Source organism: Malania oleifera, chromosome 5, assembly GCF_029873635.1.
Source record: "Malania oleifera isolate guangnan ecotype guangnan chromosome 5, ASM2987363v1, whole genome shotgun sequence".
In the NCBI taxonomy this organism is placed as follows: Eukaryota; Viridiplantae; Streptophyta; class Magnoliopsida; order Santalales; family Ximeniaceae; genus Malania; species Malania oleifera.
In genome coordinates, this window is record NC_080421.1 from 38392600 (window position 1) to 38410506 (window position 17907).

At 34.5% G+C, this 17907-nt stretch overlaps 1 protein-coding gene across 1 annotated transcript in view; it reads right to left on the reverse strand.

Moving 5' to 3' along the window:
* Window positions 1-17907, reverse strand: part of LOC131156175 (structural maintenance of chromosomes protein 1) — a 62685-nt gene that overhangs the window by 4623 nt on the left and 40155 nt on the right. Inside the window, exons 5-11 of the mRNA XM_058109637.1 lie at window positions 13143-13409; window positions 12720-12990; window positions 9538-9664; window positions 7131-7238; window positions 6945-7052; window positions 6730-6869; window positions 65-154 (exon numbers count right to left, since the gene is read on the reverse strand). Coding sequence (XP_057965620.1) covers window positions 65-154; window positions 6730-6869; window positions 6945-7052; window positions 7131-7238; window positions 9538-9664; window positions 12720-12990; window positions 13143-13409 — 1111 coding nt within the window. The remainder of the gene's footprint in view (window positions 1-64; window positions 155-6729; window positions 6870-6944; window positions 7053-7130; window positions 7239-9537; window positions 9665-12719; window positions 12991-13142; window positions 13410-17907) is intronic.

Genomic DNA, 17907 nt, shown 5'->3' on the forward strand with positions numbered 1-17907 from the left:
AATTAAGTTGTTGGAATAGTTATGACTGCAAAAGAGCAAATGAAAGCATTAGTTGTAAAAGTACCTTTCTAATTTCTGGTTCAATATGGGTAATTTCTTTTTTAATATTCTGCTTCTCATGCTGCAATCTTGAAAATTTTTCCTTAATACTTTTCTGGAAAAAGAAAAAAATTCCAAGTAAAACAGTTGTGCTGTAAAAAGTATAGCATAATTAGGGCCAGGGGAAAGCATTACAAGAGATAAAAGTATGTTGTATCATGCCCTTCATTTGATAACCAAAGATAATCCAGTCAAGAGAGACTTACACAATGCACGTGCACATGCACTTCAAAAGGTAGGTAAGATTATGTTTTATCATGTTAACTGGACAGACACCATCAAGCCAGCTAAACAAAACCTTTCATATCTTGAATTGACAACATGAATTCTTTTCCAGCACTATTCCTTGTAATTATATATAACAACAACAAACCAAGCCTCAAGTCCCACTAGGTGGGGTTGGTTACATGAATCTTTTTCCACCAATTTACGCGATCAGGGGCAATTTTCTTTGACAAATTCAGGACTATTAAATTCTTACTCAGTATCTCATTCCAAGATAATTTAGGTCTACCCAAACCCCTTCCACTAACTCTCACAGTAACTCGCTCACTCACTTGCGCACTATTTGGCCTACTTTGCAAATGCTCAAACCATTTGAGTTGTCCTCCCCTTATCTTATCTTCTACAAAAGCTACAACTAACATACCGCAAATATGTTCATTCCTTAGTTTATCTTTCAATGTTACACCACTCATCCACCTTAGGGTTCTCATTTTGGCAACTCTTACATTTTAAATAAGTCGCCCAACATTCTATAATTATTATTAAATTATAAATAAATATAAGTAAATTAAATATAATAATATTTAATATATCCATATAGCATAGATGGTCTTACATTCATCTTATAGAACTTCCCTTTTAATTTTCAGGATATTCTACGATCACATAGCACACTCAAAGCACTTCTCCATTTTACCCACTCTGCTTAACTCTATGCATAAAATCTTCAATTTCTCCTTTGCTTGCATAATAGATCCAAGGTATCGAAATCTACTAGTGTAATTAATTTCTTGACCATCAAGTTTAACCTTTTCTCCAACATTCCTCCAACTATGACTGAAATTATATTTCATACATTCTATCTTATTTCTACTTATCCTAAAATCTTTAGAATCTAAACCTTCTCTTCATAATTCTAACTTAGATCCTACTCCACCCCTAGTTTCATCAATCAAGACAATGTCATCTGCAAACAGCATACACCATGGAACCTCATTTTGGATACTCCTAGTAAGTTCATCCATCACTAGAGCAAAAAGATAAGGGCTCAAAGCAGATCCTGAATGCACACCTATTGTGATTGAAAATTCCCTAGCCTCTCCACCTATAGTCTTAATGTTAGTCATTACTCCATTGTATATATTTGTAATGACATCAACATACCAACTACACACGCCCCTTTTTTTCTAAAACTCATCATAGAACTTCCCAAGCTACCCTATCATATACTTTCTCAAAGTTATATGAAAAAAAACATCATAGCAAGTCCCACTTCTTTTCTCTAAACTTTTCATTAATCTTCTTTAAAAGATATATAGCTTTTCTAGTAGATCTCCTAGGTATAAAACCAAATTGATTTTTTGAGACCATTGTTTCTAACCTTAATCTTTGTTCAACTACCCTTTCCTATAATTTCATTGTATAACTCATAAGTTTAATTCCACGATAGTTATTACGATTTTGAATATATCCTTTATTTTTGTATATAGGCATTGAAGTGCTTTTCCTCCATTCCTCTGTTATTTCTTAGCTTTTATAATTGTGTTAAATAAATTAGTTAACCATATAATTCTGTTATCAACTAGACATTTCCAAACTTCAATCGGGCTATTTTCGGTCCTATATCTTTTCCATTTTTCATTTTTGCGAATAAATCTCATATTTATAACTTTTTCCTCCTTTGTCAATTCTAAGTATAAGCCTTCTATTTGTTCTTCATTAATTAGCTTAATAATGCTATTTTGCCACCTTTCTTTCATGTCTTCCTTAACCAAGGCAATATCATCCTCACTTTTTATACACTTTACATTACCTAAATCCTTACTCTTTTTTTCTCTAGCTCTAACAAGTTTAAATATGTCTCTTTTTCCTTCCTTTGCATCTAATCTAGGACATAAGTTATTAAATGATCTATGCTTAGCTTCACTAACAACCTTTTTTGCATCTTTTCTCACCTCTTTATACTTTTCAAAGTTCACCAAATATCCTCATTTCTGTCAAGTTTTATACAAAATTATTTGTCTTTACAACTTTTTGAACATATTGATTCCAACACCAACTTTCTTTGCTATTCGAGAATCTTCCTCTTGATTCACCTAAAATTTTTTTGTGATCTTTTTAATAGAGCAATCCTACTCCAAATAGTGTTTGCTTTTACACCATCTTCTATTGTCCAATCACCATCTTTGATCATTTTATCTTTATATTTTCTCTATTAGGTTCCATTCCACCATCTAGTTCTCTTGCACTGATTTGTATTACCCTTTCTCTTCCATTTTTTATATATCTAACACTAAAACACTATGCTGTACAGCTAAAATTTTACTTGGGATAACTTTACAATTCTTACATGACAAACAATCTACCCTCCAAGTCAAGAAAAAATCTATTTGACTTTTATTTATTCAGCTATTGAAAGTAATAAGCGTTCTTCTCTCATCTTAAAGCAAGTATTCATTGTAATAAAATCATATGTCACGGCAAAGTCTAAGATCATATCGCCACATTCATTTTTATTTCGATATCCATGTCCTCCATGCATCCTATCATAACTTTTATTATCCTTTGTAATGTTTCCATTCAAATGAGCACCTACAAATATTTTCTCAGTGCCTAATATCCCTTGTATAATACTATCATATCTTCCCAAAATTGTATCTTAAGGTTTTCTGCTAAGCCTATTTGAGGAGCATAAGCACTAATGACATTTATTATCTCTTGGCCTAAGACCATATTGATTTTTCATTCTATCCCTTACTCTTTTGACATCTACAACACTATCTTTTGTCTACAATGGCTCCTACCCCTTTTTTATGTTTTTCTTTTCCAATGTACCAAAGTTTGACTCTTAATTTTTAAATTTCTCTAGCTTTCTCACCTACCCACTTAGTTTCTTGAAGGCAGATTGCATTAATTTTTCTTCTAATTATTGTGTCCACTATCTCCAAGCTTTTACCCATACGTGTCCCTATATTCAATGTTTCTAATATAATCCTAGTAACCTGAACTAATCTCTTCACCCACCCAAGTCTAGAATAATGAGGGAATCCTTGCATATTTGACACAATACCTGGATGCCGACACAGCACATCGCTTCAAGACGATGACCTAACACACCCTCTCCCACTTTTTGCTACACCCAAGCAGTATAAGTGCAATGCTTTGCTTGTAGGGGACGCCCTAGTGAATAATATATAACGATTCATACAATAGTGATCTTACAAGTTTTAAGCTAGCTATCAGTTACCTAACGCAACCCTCCTCCTTTACCCAGGCTTGAGACTAGCTGTTTGTGAAAAGATTAGGACACTGAATGCATCACAAGCACAGTTCCCTGTAAATTATATTACCTGTAAAAATATAGGCTGTAATATATTTCATTGAAGCCCCAACAAGCAATAACATGATTCTAGGCCTTCTCATGTTCCTTGAAGCAACTTCAATGTGATCATAGTTTTTATTTTATAACCAAACATATTTAACACAGCTTTCTGTCATCTCACAAATGAATTCACTTACATTTTTTTTTTATCATAAATCTCTCGTGACATTCTTAGTCCCATAAAGCTCTTAAGTATTTCATGGTCATGCCTCTGCTTGGATGCCCAACAATCAGAACCATAAATAGGTATTGTCAGCTCGGTGTTTGGTAGGCAAATGGTCACGGTACTTTCCTCCCATTTCTGTAGCTTTTCTTGTCTTCATCACCTCTCTAGTCTTCATAATGCACCTACTGCAAGATTTTTAGTTATTGATACGGGCTTGTGCTCTTGAAATTTCCATTTCTTCTGAGATCTTAATAGTGAAGAGGTAGATGAGCCCATGTTTCTTCTCACTTCTTTGGATTCTTTTCAGTGATTTGGACTTGGGACAATTATGATACATGTACACACACTCTTATAACTTCTTTTCTCATATCATAGCAAATTATATTTGGAGAGCAAAAAATCAATCCAAGCATAGTGCTTTGGTTGGTTAGCAGTTCTTAAATAAGTGTAACACCACAAGTTAGAAGACCTATTAAAGCGTTGGTCTCCTAATATTTTGTGCAATGTCCCTTTAGTAGTGTTGAATCTCGTTCTCGTCTTTTCTTGCACCGCTAAGCTGCTCAAAATATGTGGAATAAAGCTTTTCGGTTGTTTTGGCAGGATAGTTTTCTACCTGCTTTTAGGGGTCTGAAGGGATATGGATGATTCAAATTTGTGGATTTTATCATATCTTATCTTCGAGTGTCAACATTTGCCAATATCTTCTTTGGGAATTGGGATGATATAGTTTTTCGCCCCTCCTTCTGAGACTATGCACCTAGAGCTTTTAAAGAGCGCAATTAATTTATTAAGTGGAATTGGAAAACTTTGTTGTACCAATTTTCCTTGTATTTTAATTCTTCTCCTCAATAAAGTTCTTCTTTAAGCCCCCCCCCCCCCCAAAAAAAATCAATACTAAAAAAAAAAAAAAGCATGATTTTCCTTTTTTGTTTTTTGACAAAAGGAGAACACTCTACTCGAAAAAAAAAAAAATTAAGAAGATGAGAAATCCTCTTGGACAAATCGGAAAAATTCAAAAAGGGAAAAAAAAAAAAAAAAAGGAAATAAAAAAGGCTATCGGAGTTTTCCAATCATGCTGAATATCACATAAAGGCAGACTACCAAAACCAGGTGACTGGAACACCCACAACAAAGCAAAGAAAACAATCCTGTCTCAAACCAAATCAATTGAAACATGGCTATGAAAAATATGAGCATTTCACTAGAGCCAAATGTCCATAAAAATGGCAAACGCTGCGCAGCACCCATAAAATGGCAAACACTTAACATTCAATCCTTTACATTCTTATGCCAATCAAAACCTCTAAAAATCAATCAGAAAAATGTCTGCCAAATAACAAAGGCACATGGCAAATCCAACATTCTCTGAACGAGCCAAAAAGCTTGTTCCATAAGCTCCAAGCCAGTGAACAGTGAAGAAAAAGATAAGCACGATACTCACCACTAGCAAGCACATGACACATACATCAGGTGATAGAGCCATTTAAGGTCTTAAAGCATGATTGCCCTTGTAACCCACCAAGAAAAATTTTAATTTGATATGCATCCATCAATTGCAGAATACTTCAGAAGCATCAGTACCATTAATCACATTATTATTTACACACCATTACATTAGGATGAATCATTCATCCTTATGTCAAAAATCCTTAAAAGAACTACAAATAGTCTAATGTGTAAACATAAGCTAACATCACTCTTAGCAAAACAATAGGTAAGCTGACTTTTTCTTCTTCTTTGGACTATCTCAACACTGATTGATGTTAAGGAATTTGATCGTGCAACAATCAAAGGAAATAGTACAAATGCAAGAAAAGGAGAGTCTGGGCATGTTGGAAGGGGGGTTAATTATGTGATTTGTAGCAGGTTCTCACTAATCCAAGATTCATGGGACAAATTAGAGACAATTTGGTGCAGGTTGGAGAGTTAACCAATCCAAGTAAGCTCAAATATTCCATTTTCCATTCCTGGACATATGGCCTGCTTTCACCTATTCCTGCACCAAGAGGTCCCCTTCTTATCTTCTCATCTAACCAATCATGTATCACTTTCTTATTGACCGATCATGCATCTCTCTCTTACTGACAAGGACATACTGCAATCACCCTACTGGATGATGGCCAACCAGGAATCACTATTCACTCAACTCATTTTGAGATCTTTTTGTCCATTCTCATATAAAAGCTTCTTCACCCAGATGTTCTCTCTAGAAAGCGTAACCTACTGCAGCATTGTACTTTACTCCCCTAACTTCATCTCATCATCATCCTTGCATCGCGCTTGCCTTTGATGTACTTACATTATCCAACTCCTTCACCTCCTGCTACATTGTACCTGAGCTCATAAGGACTGCTCAATCCTCTCTACTCTCACATTGCTGGTATGCAACCCTAACTTGCATACTTTATTAAACAACCTTCACTGTTCGTTAGTCATTACAATAGTTCTTCCTTTCTAAACCAGATTCAAAAAGGAAAAAAATATGTACTTTATTGAAGCATCTAAAATCAGCTTTGTTCGCTAGAATTCAATTTTAAGTCATGGTTAGAGGGCTTGTTGCCAGTACAAAGCTGCTATGAACCAATCTGAATTACCAAAGGGTATTCCCTCAAGAGAAAACAAAAGGGAATAATAAATAATAGACCAGGAATGGATTTGCAAGCTAAATATCCATTTCGACTATATTCAAGTCCTAAAGGTATGGAAGAGGTATTTCTCTTATTTTGAGGGGGGGAGGGAGTGTGGTCTTGAGGGAGAAAAATTCATTGTATCAAATAGACCATGATTTATATAAAATAGATAATAAAAGAAGAAGAAGAAGAAGAGAGTAAACTAATATATTAACTACACCAGTTACCTTCTCAATCCCAGCATACTCGATCTTCTTTTCAAGCCCACTAATTTTTCCAGATGCTTCAGATTCTTTTAACTGCAACTCTCTAACTGATCCAAGAGCTTTCAACTCTACCTCATATTGTTCTTTCATTTTTTTAAGCCCTGCAAAAAAATAAAATAAATTTATAGATACTACTGCACTTACTAAAAAACTTGATTGATACATCAACCACTAACCATCTATTTTTTTATCATCCCATTGCTTTGACCTTGCTTCCATTCCACCACTGGTGCCACCAGTCATTGTACCAGATTTTGTGAGCAGAATCCCGTCAACAGTTACAACTAATACAAACACCTACAGGTCAGCTTCAGCATAGAATCGATGTGAATTATGCCGACAACCAACATATAGAAACTCACCTTTAAATCTCTCTCCACTCCAGCTAAGAACCTTTGCTTCATCAAGATCATCACACACTAGGGTATTCCCAACAGAAAAAAGAATAGCCTTCTCCAAGGGTGGGTCAAATGTGTGATTGTTAAGTTTAAAAACTAGTGTGATTTGTAAATATTCATTCAAGCACAAAATATGATGACAAATGGAATGTGAGGAACATTCATAATAAAAAATAAAAATAAAAACAAAACATAAGAAAACCAAAGAACAAAATAAAACAGAACCATGAAGAGTTACATAAATAATTAGGCTAGAAAGTAGGCTTAAATCACAAAACAGAAAAGACCTGGTCCATTCCTTGCCTTCAAACTCGTGGACCAAGCTGCATTAATCAACCAAGATGCTAGGTGCAGGACAGCCAAAGAATAAATGAAGCCGCTGACAATAAAGATGGCGTTTATTTGTTAAATAGGCCAGACACATCTTATGTTCGAAGCTTGAACTTAAAAGTTACATCAAACCAGAACGGCTTCTTGCCTTTTGAAGATGCATTCTTTTAAATCTCCGCGCCCCTAACATCATTAACTCAAGCTGACCTAGATAATACTCAGATTGAATTGAACTGGTCATCCAATTTTAAAACACAGAATGATGCCACCAGAAATGTTATGAGATGAGGCAATTTTTCTTTTCTTTTCTTCTTTTATAGAAAAAGAAACCCATTAAAATAAAAGTGAGAGCATTAAAAGAACAAAGGATAAGACATCCTCCTAAACACAACTAGAATAAAGCCCCAATCCCTCTTGAGATCAGACAACAAAACTCCCCGAAAGAACCCAGAGTACCAAAAAGGAAGCAAGGAAAACAACTCTATCCCATAATTAATGGGAAGGAATTATTTTTCAATTGAAATCCTTCGCACTCCTTTCAATCCACAAAGTCCAAAAAAGAATAAAAATAGTACATTTCCTCCAAACCATCCCTCTCTTACCCCCTGCTACTGTACCAAGAAAAAAACATCAACAATTCGTGGCAGTACCATTGCATCATCAAAAGCAATGAACAGATTGGCCCAAAGCTGCATAGCCACTCAACAATGGAGAAACAGATGCTCATTAGTTTCACCCGACTCTAAAAACATAATGCAAATAAGCGGGCTAATAGCTTAATAGAACCTCCTTAACAGCAATAAATCATTAGTACAAAGCCGATCCAGAGCCCACAAGAAAGCCATGATCTGAAAAGGAGCCTTTGCCTTTCATCAAATAAAATTATGCAAGGAGAAAGATATAGAGCTCAAGGTTTTCAGCAAACGAGATAAGAAAGATTGTGTAGTAAAAGAACCACTAGCATCCCTGGTCCAAATCCTAGAGTCATTCCTCACTTGACGTGCAAAAGAGCAACATTCTTTACAAAATGGTAAAATCATCACCTCTCTTTCACTAAGGTTCCTGACAAAAAGATTTCCCCAAGAAAAATAGCCCCTTTCCAAAGAATAAAATTCATTAATCGAGGCATTATGAATGGAAGAAAGCTGACTGAGAATAGGATATTCAAAAATGCACTACAAACATGAAATATTAAAATTAATGAATTTATAGAGCTGTACAGCATAATGGTACTGAATCCAAAAGAAAGCTGTTTTAAACACACATACAAACAAAGTTCAAACATCAAAATACTAAAAATGTAAATTTTAAACAACACAGAAATAATTGTGTACAAACCCTAAAATCCTAAATATTGTAAAAATACACATAAAGACACAAAGAATGTGGAATGAAACCAAAAAAGAAATTAAATTTGAGCAGTTGAAATTCACTAGTATATTATACAAGTTTTATTGAACATAAAGCAGAGAGATAAACCCACCCAAACAAAGCACAGAAAGACCAGAAATCATTCCATGTAACTTACAGCACACAATAGGACCCAATCATGGCTTTTTAATGACCTATATGAAGAGGAAGAACTTCTCCAGGTTAAATCATGAGTGTGAATCAGTCAGCAATAGGGAACATCTAGACACATTACAAAATGACGAGTCAAATTCAAATTTACAAATTTAAATCATGAGTTTGAATCAGTCAACAAGAGGAAACATCTAAACACGGAACAAAATGAGTCAAAGCCCAATTACAGTATCCATTCACAATGCCTATTAGAACTGAGAAAGAAATTTTGATATATGCTGGCATGATTTATGTAGCCACAAAGTTTAGCTACATGCTAACAAATCCCAGATATGTTTTCAAACTACAGTGTTGCCAGTAGTTACCGATTAGCTGAAAATGAAGCAAGATATTGCAGGTGAAATGCTGCAAATGCCAAGTGATCACCCATCAAATTTTGTGAATAAGCAGAATTCCTAATGCAAAATGTTCCAGCATTGTAAACATTTGAAGAGAAATTCAAGCTACTAAAAAGGATATCGGATCACATCAAAAACCAGCTTTGCAGTGCCACCTAAGTTGCGCAACCTCTCAATTATTGGCTTTACACGGACAGATTGGAGAGGAATAAAGGTCTGAGGAGGAAGCCTTTGTTCTTTCAGGTACTGTACAAAAACAAGGAAACAGATAAATCTATTATACTAAAGCCACTGGCAATCAACTTTCGATAAGTTTCACCAAAAAAGAAAAATCAAAAACAAAAAAGATCAATAAGATAATCAGTGCACAAATAAATGCATCAGACAACTATGATATAAATATATGATACTACCAACCTATGTCACATGCACAAAGGGATGGAATTTATTAAACAGGATGCAAATAAAACCAGGAGACATCAATGAATGTACACACACATATGTTTAGTACATATACATGTGCATGCATGCACATGTAAAGTGTGTGTATTGTGTTAGTGACAACTTGCGTGTGTTCATATTTCTATCCTTATTTTGCTATGGAATCCTCAATCTATCACACTTCATTTTGTAAATTAAAATATTTGATAGCTTAAATTTGGACTTTTCAACAGAAAAAATTAGGTGAAAGGAAATTTATAAACTCAATTCTAACTACTAAAAGCACAATGTAATTTTAATGGTCACCCCCACCCCCACCCCAATGTACAAAAACTGATTGACGATTTTGCCCTTGTGATCATTGGAGTTTCTCTTTTTAATTTCATTCCTGTCCTTTGAATCATTGAATTGATAAACTTTGTTAGACCACCACTTTAACTAAAAACTCAGGCTGTTAGGTTGCACGCCAACAATATATATCCAGTCTTAACACGCCCCCACACATGCAGCTCAATTGCACATGGAATGATAAACAAACAATGAATAACAACCATATTGGAAACATAATAATTTTTTAATGAGCCTACATCAAACACAAGCAAAAAGACTAGAACCCAGGACCACCTGGCAACCATGGCTCTGCTACCATGTTAGATTTGGTACTTCACCTAAAAGCTTAAGCTGTTGGCTTGAGGGCAAACGATATATATCAAGCATTGAAAACCTTCAATCATTATTCTTTTAATTGATATTAGTTAATATTATAAACTTCATTATGGGAAAACTTTTGATAAGCCTTGCCGAGTCTATAAATACCTCAATTCTCCAATAAGTGAGGCACGTTATAAATCCCTGGTTGACTGAGCAAGTCAATTACTTATGACACTACTTTAACTCTACAAGAGATTAGGAGTTCAAAAATGTAACAATTGAAAACAGCTTTTTGACATCATGTCAGATATAAAACTATAGACTTTGTCACGGAGTTGTCATGTTTATCATTCCTTTTTAAATCTAGATTTGTCATCCTCTATAATCCCCAAATAAAAAAATTAAAGAAAAAGACTTATCATCCTCTAATTTTTTCTATTGTCATAAGAAAAGCGAAGCTAATTTTTCCTTTTTTGTTGCAGGGGATCTTTTAGTCATGATACTGTCAAAATTAATGTCAATGTGTTGATTTTCATTTTCCGTTTCTATTGGATTTATTATAAGAGACAATCAAGGTATCAGAATTTATAACTGGCCCCATTTAAATTCCAGTATAATATAAATCTGTCCCTGAGACTTAACTTGCCATCCCCTTGGCTGTCCATGTGTGTGTGGATCAAGGTCTTAAATTTCGATTTCGACTCAAATTTCAAAGCTCCAAAAGTACGGAAATTTCGATTCGATTCGATTTCAATTTGAAAAATAATGGAAATCAGTGGTAAAACATGGAATTCTTTGTGAAACTTTTGAAATGGTTAACAAACATAATAATGTAAGTTTTAGGACTAATATATTGCAAGTTAAATACATCTATGTTGTGTACGAGGTAGAAAAGTTGTAATATAGTATGTGTATCAAACATATTTGTAAGATAATGTACAGTAAACATATTCAGCTAATACAAATGAAATTCATAAATCATTTAAATATTATTTATTATACAAATAATGATAATTTACACATAAATGGTTAAATAAAATGCTGCTGTAAGTTTATTTTTTCATATAATTTCAAAAGCAATTGTAATAATATTTTGTTTCGATAAAAATAAATAAAATAAATTAAGATAGAAATTTCACTTCACTTCTAAATCTCTTATTTGAATTTCAAGTAAATTTCATTGTATGGTTAAATTTTCGACAAGTTTCTCTGAAATTTCGAGATTTCAATAAAATTCAGGATGATTCGTTGAGATTTCGATGGAAATTATGCAATACGGAAACTGAATGCCATTTCGATCTCAAGGGTGACGGAAACCGAAAATTTTGACAGAAATTTCGACAATTTCGTGGAAATTTAAGATCATGGTGTGGATTATGGGATATCCAGGTTAAGGAAGATTGCAACTTAATTATTGACCATCTACATAATAAAACATGGTCCTTTGGAGGGATGGACTCTTTTGTTGGATTTTTTACCATAAATTAGATGTTACTAATACAAAAGGGAATATCATAAATCAACCTTATAGTTTACTACGGAGGGGGTATTAGTTATCTTTAGACACAAACACACACACATAAAAATAATTTTTTAATTGAACATTTGCAATTAAAATATTTTGTTATACTCTTAATTTCATTATTCATTTATATATTTACCATTTATTTTATTCTGCACGGCAGAGTATTAGTACAGATATATAGCATTTATTCCATGTCTAGAGGGCGAAAACAAACTAGTAGAAAAAAAGTATGACGAACCTTTTTCAAAAAATGGAGGGGTATAAATACAGGTCACTTTTCAAATAGATACTTCTGTTAAATGTAAAGTGCTCGGCAGCTTAGTATTTACTTCAGTCAAGCAGAATTATTTGTTACAAGCATTTGGTGAAGGAGAAAAAGATGTTTTTATGGAAAAAATTAAAATTAAACTGAAGCACTATTACTATCATAATAAAACAGCTCAAATATTCTTGAACTAAAACTAGGAAATACAAGCTAATTCATTCTTAAAAGAAATCACTATGGATTTAGCATGTAGTTCAAATATGACACTCCAAACAACTTGATCCTCATGCCTCAAAAAGTTTGATTGGGAGGTAAAAATCTTCAAATGGACACTTGAGAACAATACAAGTTCTCAATAATCCAGCCAATGACATAAACAAAGATAAGTAAGAAAATTAATTTTAATCAACAAGTGGTACCTTGATGCACTCCTTCCCTGTATTCTCATCATCAACTACAACCGCATCCATAAATTTACCCATAGCAACAGTAACAGCAAGGTTATACTTCTTCTGTATTGGCCTACAAAGTTCTGTCATTCGACCATGGACTCCTGGAAACAGGCGTTTGAGAGTCTCAACTGCTTGAGACAACCTGGCATCCCTCTCGTTCTCATGTCTGTTTGCTTTCAGTTCACGTAGTTGGTTTTCTATTTCCCCAATCCTGGACTCCAGATTATCATGTTTACTCCTGTATAAGAAAAAAATTTATTTCTATAAATGAAAATCACATTGAGAAGAAAATATCCAATCTAGAAAAGACATAACAAGCAGATGGCCTTCTTATAAGGCTGGGATTTATAGCAGCCACGACTTACTGCATATACCAAAAACTGGACTAACCTGGCCTCCTTATATTGATTTTTCATCTTACGCAGCTCCTTTTCCACATCTGACTTCTCTTTTTCATGTTTCCCAAGTGCATCATCAATCTTTTTCAGTCTTGTTTTCATTTGTTCCTCCTCTAACTCTAGCTCCTGCTCTCGAGTTTTCAACTGCTGAAGATTTTCCTCCAAATTTTTTTGAGCTTCAATATCAGCATGCTGTTGCCTATCCTGAACCTCTTTCTCATCTCTTAGTTTTGTCGTTTTCATCCCAGCATCCTCCTTGCTGCAACGTCATAGTCCTAGTCATAATTTACAAGACAAACATTTTGCATGCAAACATAATAAAGAACCATGTCTTTAAAGAACGATATCAGTACACGTAACAGTAACGATCACGGTGTAATGGTCACACCTGTTGCAGTCATTAAGTAACAAATGAAGGACACCGCATCCTTGAATTCATTTTTTGCATCAGCAAACTTCTTAAAAACATATTGATACACATGTTTGGAGTGATTTTGAGTAAATTTTTTTAATCAATTTAAACATAACATATACTACAAGTATTGGATGTCATATTGGCTGCTTTAGTTGCTATCGATGAGAAGAAGCATGCATTTGCTACTTTTCACTGCTTTATTTATTATAAGTGAAATTCAAACTAAGAAATCATAAGTATAAAGAAATATAAAATTTAGAATGCCATCTTTTTGTACTCTTTGTCTTTGATGGTCCATTTGTTATCCAAAAAATAAAATATAGAACGTTCATATGTTAAACAAGAACAAAAATGCATACAGTAGAACATATTTTACTCTCCAAACTAGGCAAAAAACAGAAAAAATAAAATTGAACAAACTTAGAATACGAACATATGTACTTCAATGAGAAAAAGGTTGGGTTTATTTGAATGGTAGTTATTAAAAAGAAGCAAACTAAATGTCAAGGAAAATAAACCAAAAAATGAATTCTTTTTTATTAAAAAAATCACCAACTAAATAAAGAAACATAAGATTGAGTTTCTAAGCTTCAATAAAGGCAAAAGTGAGGGGAGAAATGCAAAAAAAGGACTCAAAAACCTGTTTTACTCATTCACAGCCAGTTGGCACTGTAACGGCCCCTAACAGGAAGCAGCCTGTGAAAGGATTCTTGGTGTCGAAACATGGTGAAAAGGGGTCTTTGTACAGCTAACAGATGTTACAGGTGTAAAAAACAAACAGAGACACTAAATAGTCTTGCATTGGAAATGGGCAAAGGTGTTGTGGGACCTGGTTTATGCCCCTCTAGGAAACAAGGGGGTAGCAGCAAAGAAAGTTGAACAGGAATTGAAGGCTTGGAGAGGAACACTTAGCCCCAAAAAAGCTTAAGCTAGACCTTCCACCCTTTTAGACCTACATAAAGTCTCCCAACCTACAAGGTGATCTCTTTGACTCCCCCCCCCCCCCCCAACACTCAACCACAAGAAAACCCTCATTAATTTCTCAAGCCTGCATGCCACTCTCACAAGAATTCTAAAAAGAGGAAGATAATACAACGGAATAGAAGACAGACACGCATGGATAAGAAAAATCTGACCCCCTAAGGTGAAGAATGGTCCTTTCCACCCATCAAGTCTCCTAGTCACTCTCAAAAACAGGATTCCAGAAAGAATCAGCATTAGGATTACCAGGAACACCTAAATAGATAATCGGCCAATTCAAAACTGCACAACCCATAAACCTAAAAAAAGGGTCAACATTAATATTTTATTCTATTTTTAAGATTATAAATAATAATGTAATAAATCAAATAATTATACCATAGTTATATCATAATATTTTATTATTTTATACAATTCCATTATTTTTTAATATGTATTAATATTATTATAGAATTATAAATATTAATAGTAATGGTTATAATATTTTATATTAAAATATATTATTATATATTTATATTTAATGATATCATAATATTAATATTATTTTTTTAATCTATGTAATATACATTTTATTATATTATATTATGTTATATTATATAATTATATATATATATATTGACACGCGCACATTATAGTGAATGCGGTAATATATATTTTGTTTTCAGGAATCTGAATTGGATTCTGGATGAGGCAGGAATCAGGTAGGCTAAAGGGGGGATCTCATTCCTGCATGGAATGGGAATCAAAATGAGATTCCCGCAAATCAAACACTAGGAATTGGAATCAATCATTCCAATTCCGATTCCTAGAGTTGATTACCAATTACAAAACACCACCAGAGCACCAACACTCTGCTGTTAAGGAAGAAGCCTTCAAAGATTGTCCCCCGACCCCTGATATGTGTTTTTTGTGTTCTAACAGTTTGGCGACAGTCTCTCATTTATTTCTGCACTGTTAATTTACTTGGGGTATTTGGAATATATTATCTGGCTTTTTATTGGTGGAATAGACTGCTTCACACAAGAACTATTGGCAGCCATTGACAAACACATAAAACAATGGGGTTTTAATGCATCGTTGGATCCACCTACACCACAAAGAGCCATAATTATGAGAATGTAAAGAATAAAATTCCAATTCAAATGATCAAAAGCCCTCTCCATGTAAAGTTAACAAGCCACACCCCCTTTTCCTATCCTTACTATAGGTATCCACAACTTCATTTGCTATAAGAGCTGCATCCATGATCTGCCTGCCTGCTACAAAAGCAGGCTACTGTTGACCAATAAACTTCAGGATTGCTTTTGTAAGCCTTGTAGCAAGGTATTTCAATAGGATCTTATAGATACTATCTACAAGACTCATATAGGCAAAAGTCTTTTTAGGTTGCAAGCGATTTTTTTGGAAACCATGATAACAAACATGGAGTTCAGACTGTTCACAAATTTGCCTGTACACTAAAAGTCATAAAAAATGCTCATAATGTTTTGCTTGAGAAATCCCCAATTTGCTAGATACAAAAAGCCAAAGTAAAATCATCAGGGCTAGGTGCTTTATCTCCATCACGTTCCTTAACGGATTGCTAAATTCCCTCCTCATCTAAGGGCCTTTCAAACCATTGTGCAAACGATTCAAGGTGCTGAAAGTGATGCCATCCACTAATGCTCGCAAAGTCTCTGGTTCAAGGTAAAGATACTTGTAGAAACCACTAATGCCATTTTTTATATCCTCCTCTTCATCAAGACCCTCTCAATTTAGATTCTAGTCAAGTGTTGAACCTGTGGTGAGCATTTGCTGTTCAGTGGAAGAAATTAGTGGTTTGATCCCCCTCCTTAAACCATAGAACCATTGATTTCTGTCTCCAAGTGATTTCTTCCATGTTAATGACATCAGCAAGCTCCTTTCTAAGTGAAACTATTCTTGCCTTACTCTCGACACTGAAGCCTTGACACAGTTCCTCATCATCCAGCTCCTTTAAGGCATTAGGTAATACAGTCTTTTTCAATTGAACATTTCCCCGAAGTTCTCTTATTACACCATTTTGATTTTTCCTTCAGTTCCTTTAATATTGAGCCAGCTGCAAATCTTATTTTCCCCTTGAAATTAAAAGAAGATCACCGTTGCTTAACCAGATCTCTGAATCCATCATGCTTGTGCCGCTTGTTCTTGAACCAAAGGAGTTGGCCCGAACTTAATGCCTCCCGCATTGAGGAGGATATGGAAGTCGTCCAAGATTGAGAAGACTCTAAATAACCTAAAGGAAATTTTCTTCTCAGCCTCCGGATATTAAGAACCTATTGTGTTAATTTTTTAAGTCCGATCCCTGTTTTGATGCTGACAAAACATGAATATCTTATGTGTGTACTTAGCATGTGAACAGGCATATTATTCAACAAACACATAAGGGGACTAAAGAAAGAAGTCTTAAAGGATGTAAAGATCACAATCAAGCGTATTCCATGAAGTCAAAGGAGCAAAGAAGAAGACATTTACTATTTCATTTGTAATGCATTTTAGTTTTTATTATTTGGTTTCTAATAATGCATGCATCTGCATGATATGAATACTAAAACTCAGATGACCTTAGACAGACCTTAGGAGACCAAACCTTTCAAAGATAAACCTTTTTCTTAGATGCCAAAATCACACAAAAGGTTTTAAAAAATTTTAAGGTCAATATAGGGCAAAACCTTAAGTTTATCACTGTCCTCGGTCGACTAGCCTTATCTAGTTTTAAAAGCCTTAGCTGACAGACCATGCCCTGAGGACAAAATTGAGATTTTAATAGCCTTGATCAACTGGCCTGTTTTTATACATAAAACCCTCAGCCGACCGACCTTCTTACATGGGCCAGATCTACATGCCTCGGCCGACCGGCCAAATTAGTTCAAAAAGACCCTCAGTCGACCGGCCATCAAGCCCGGCAAACCAACCCTAGACCTCCACCGACCGAACCTACGAAAGTTTGAAAACACCTTTGGCTCGACCGACCAGCGTTGTCCACAGCCAACCGAACCCCTTTTAAAATTCAAATTTTCTGTGTGAGGTCAGCCGACCAGCGCTAGCACCAGCCGACCAAACATCTCGGGTCTCGGTAATTTCCACCACTTAAATACGGTTAAATTTTAATTAAACAAATTTCAAATACCAACTGTATCCCCAAATGGTCAAACTTTCCAAAAATCTATAAATACCCCTCACATAAGCTAAATTAGTAACTTTGATTAGCCAAATTTTCTCTCTAATCTTTTTAGGCTAATTGTTAATCAAAGAATCCCCAACTACATTTTCCTTGCAAATTTTTATTTGGGGCAAAAATTTTTAACACTCTCTCCAACTCTCTTTCACTCACTCTTTGAAA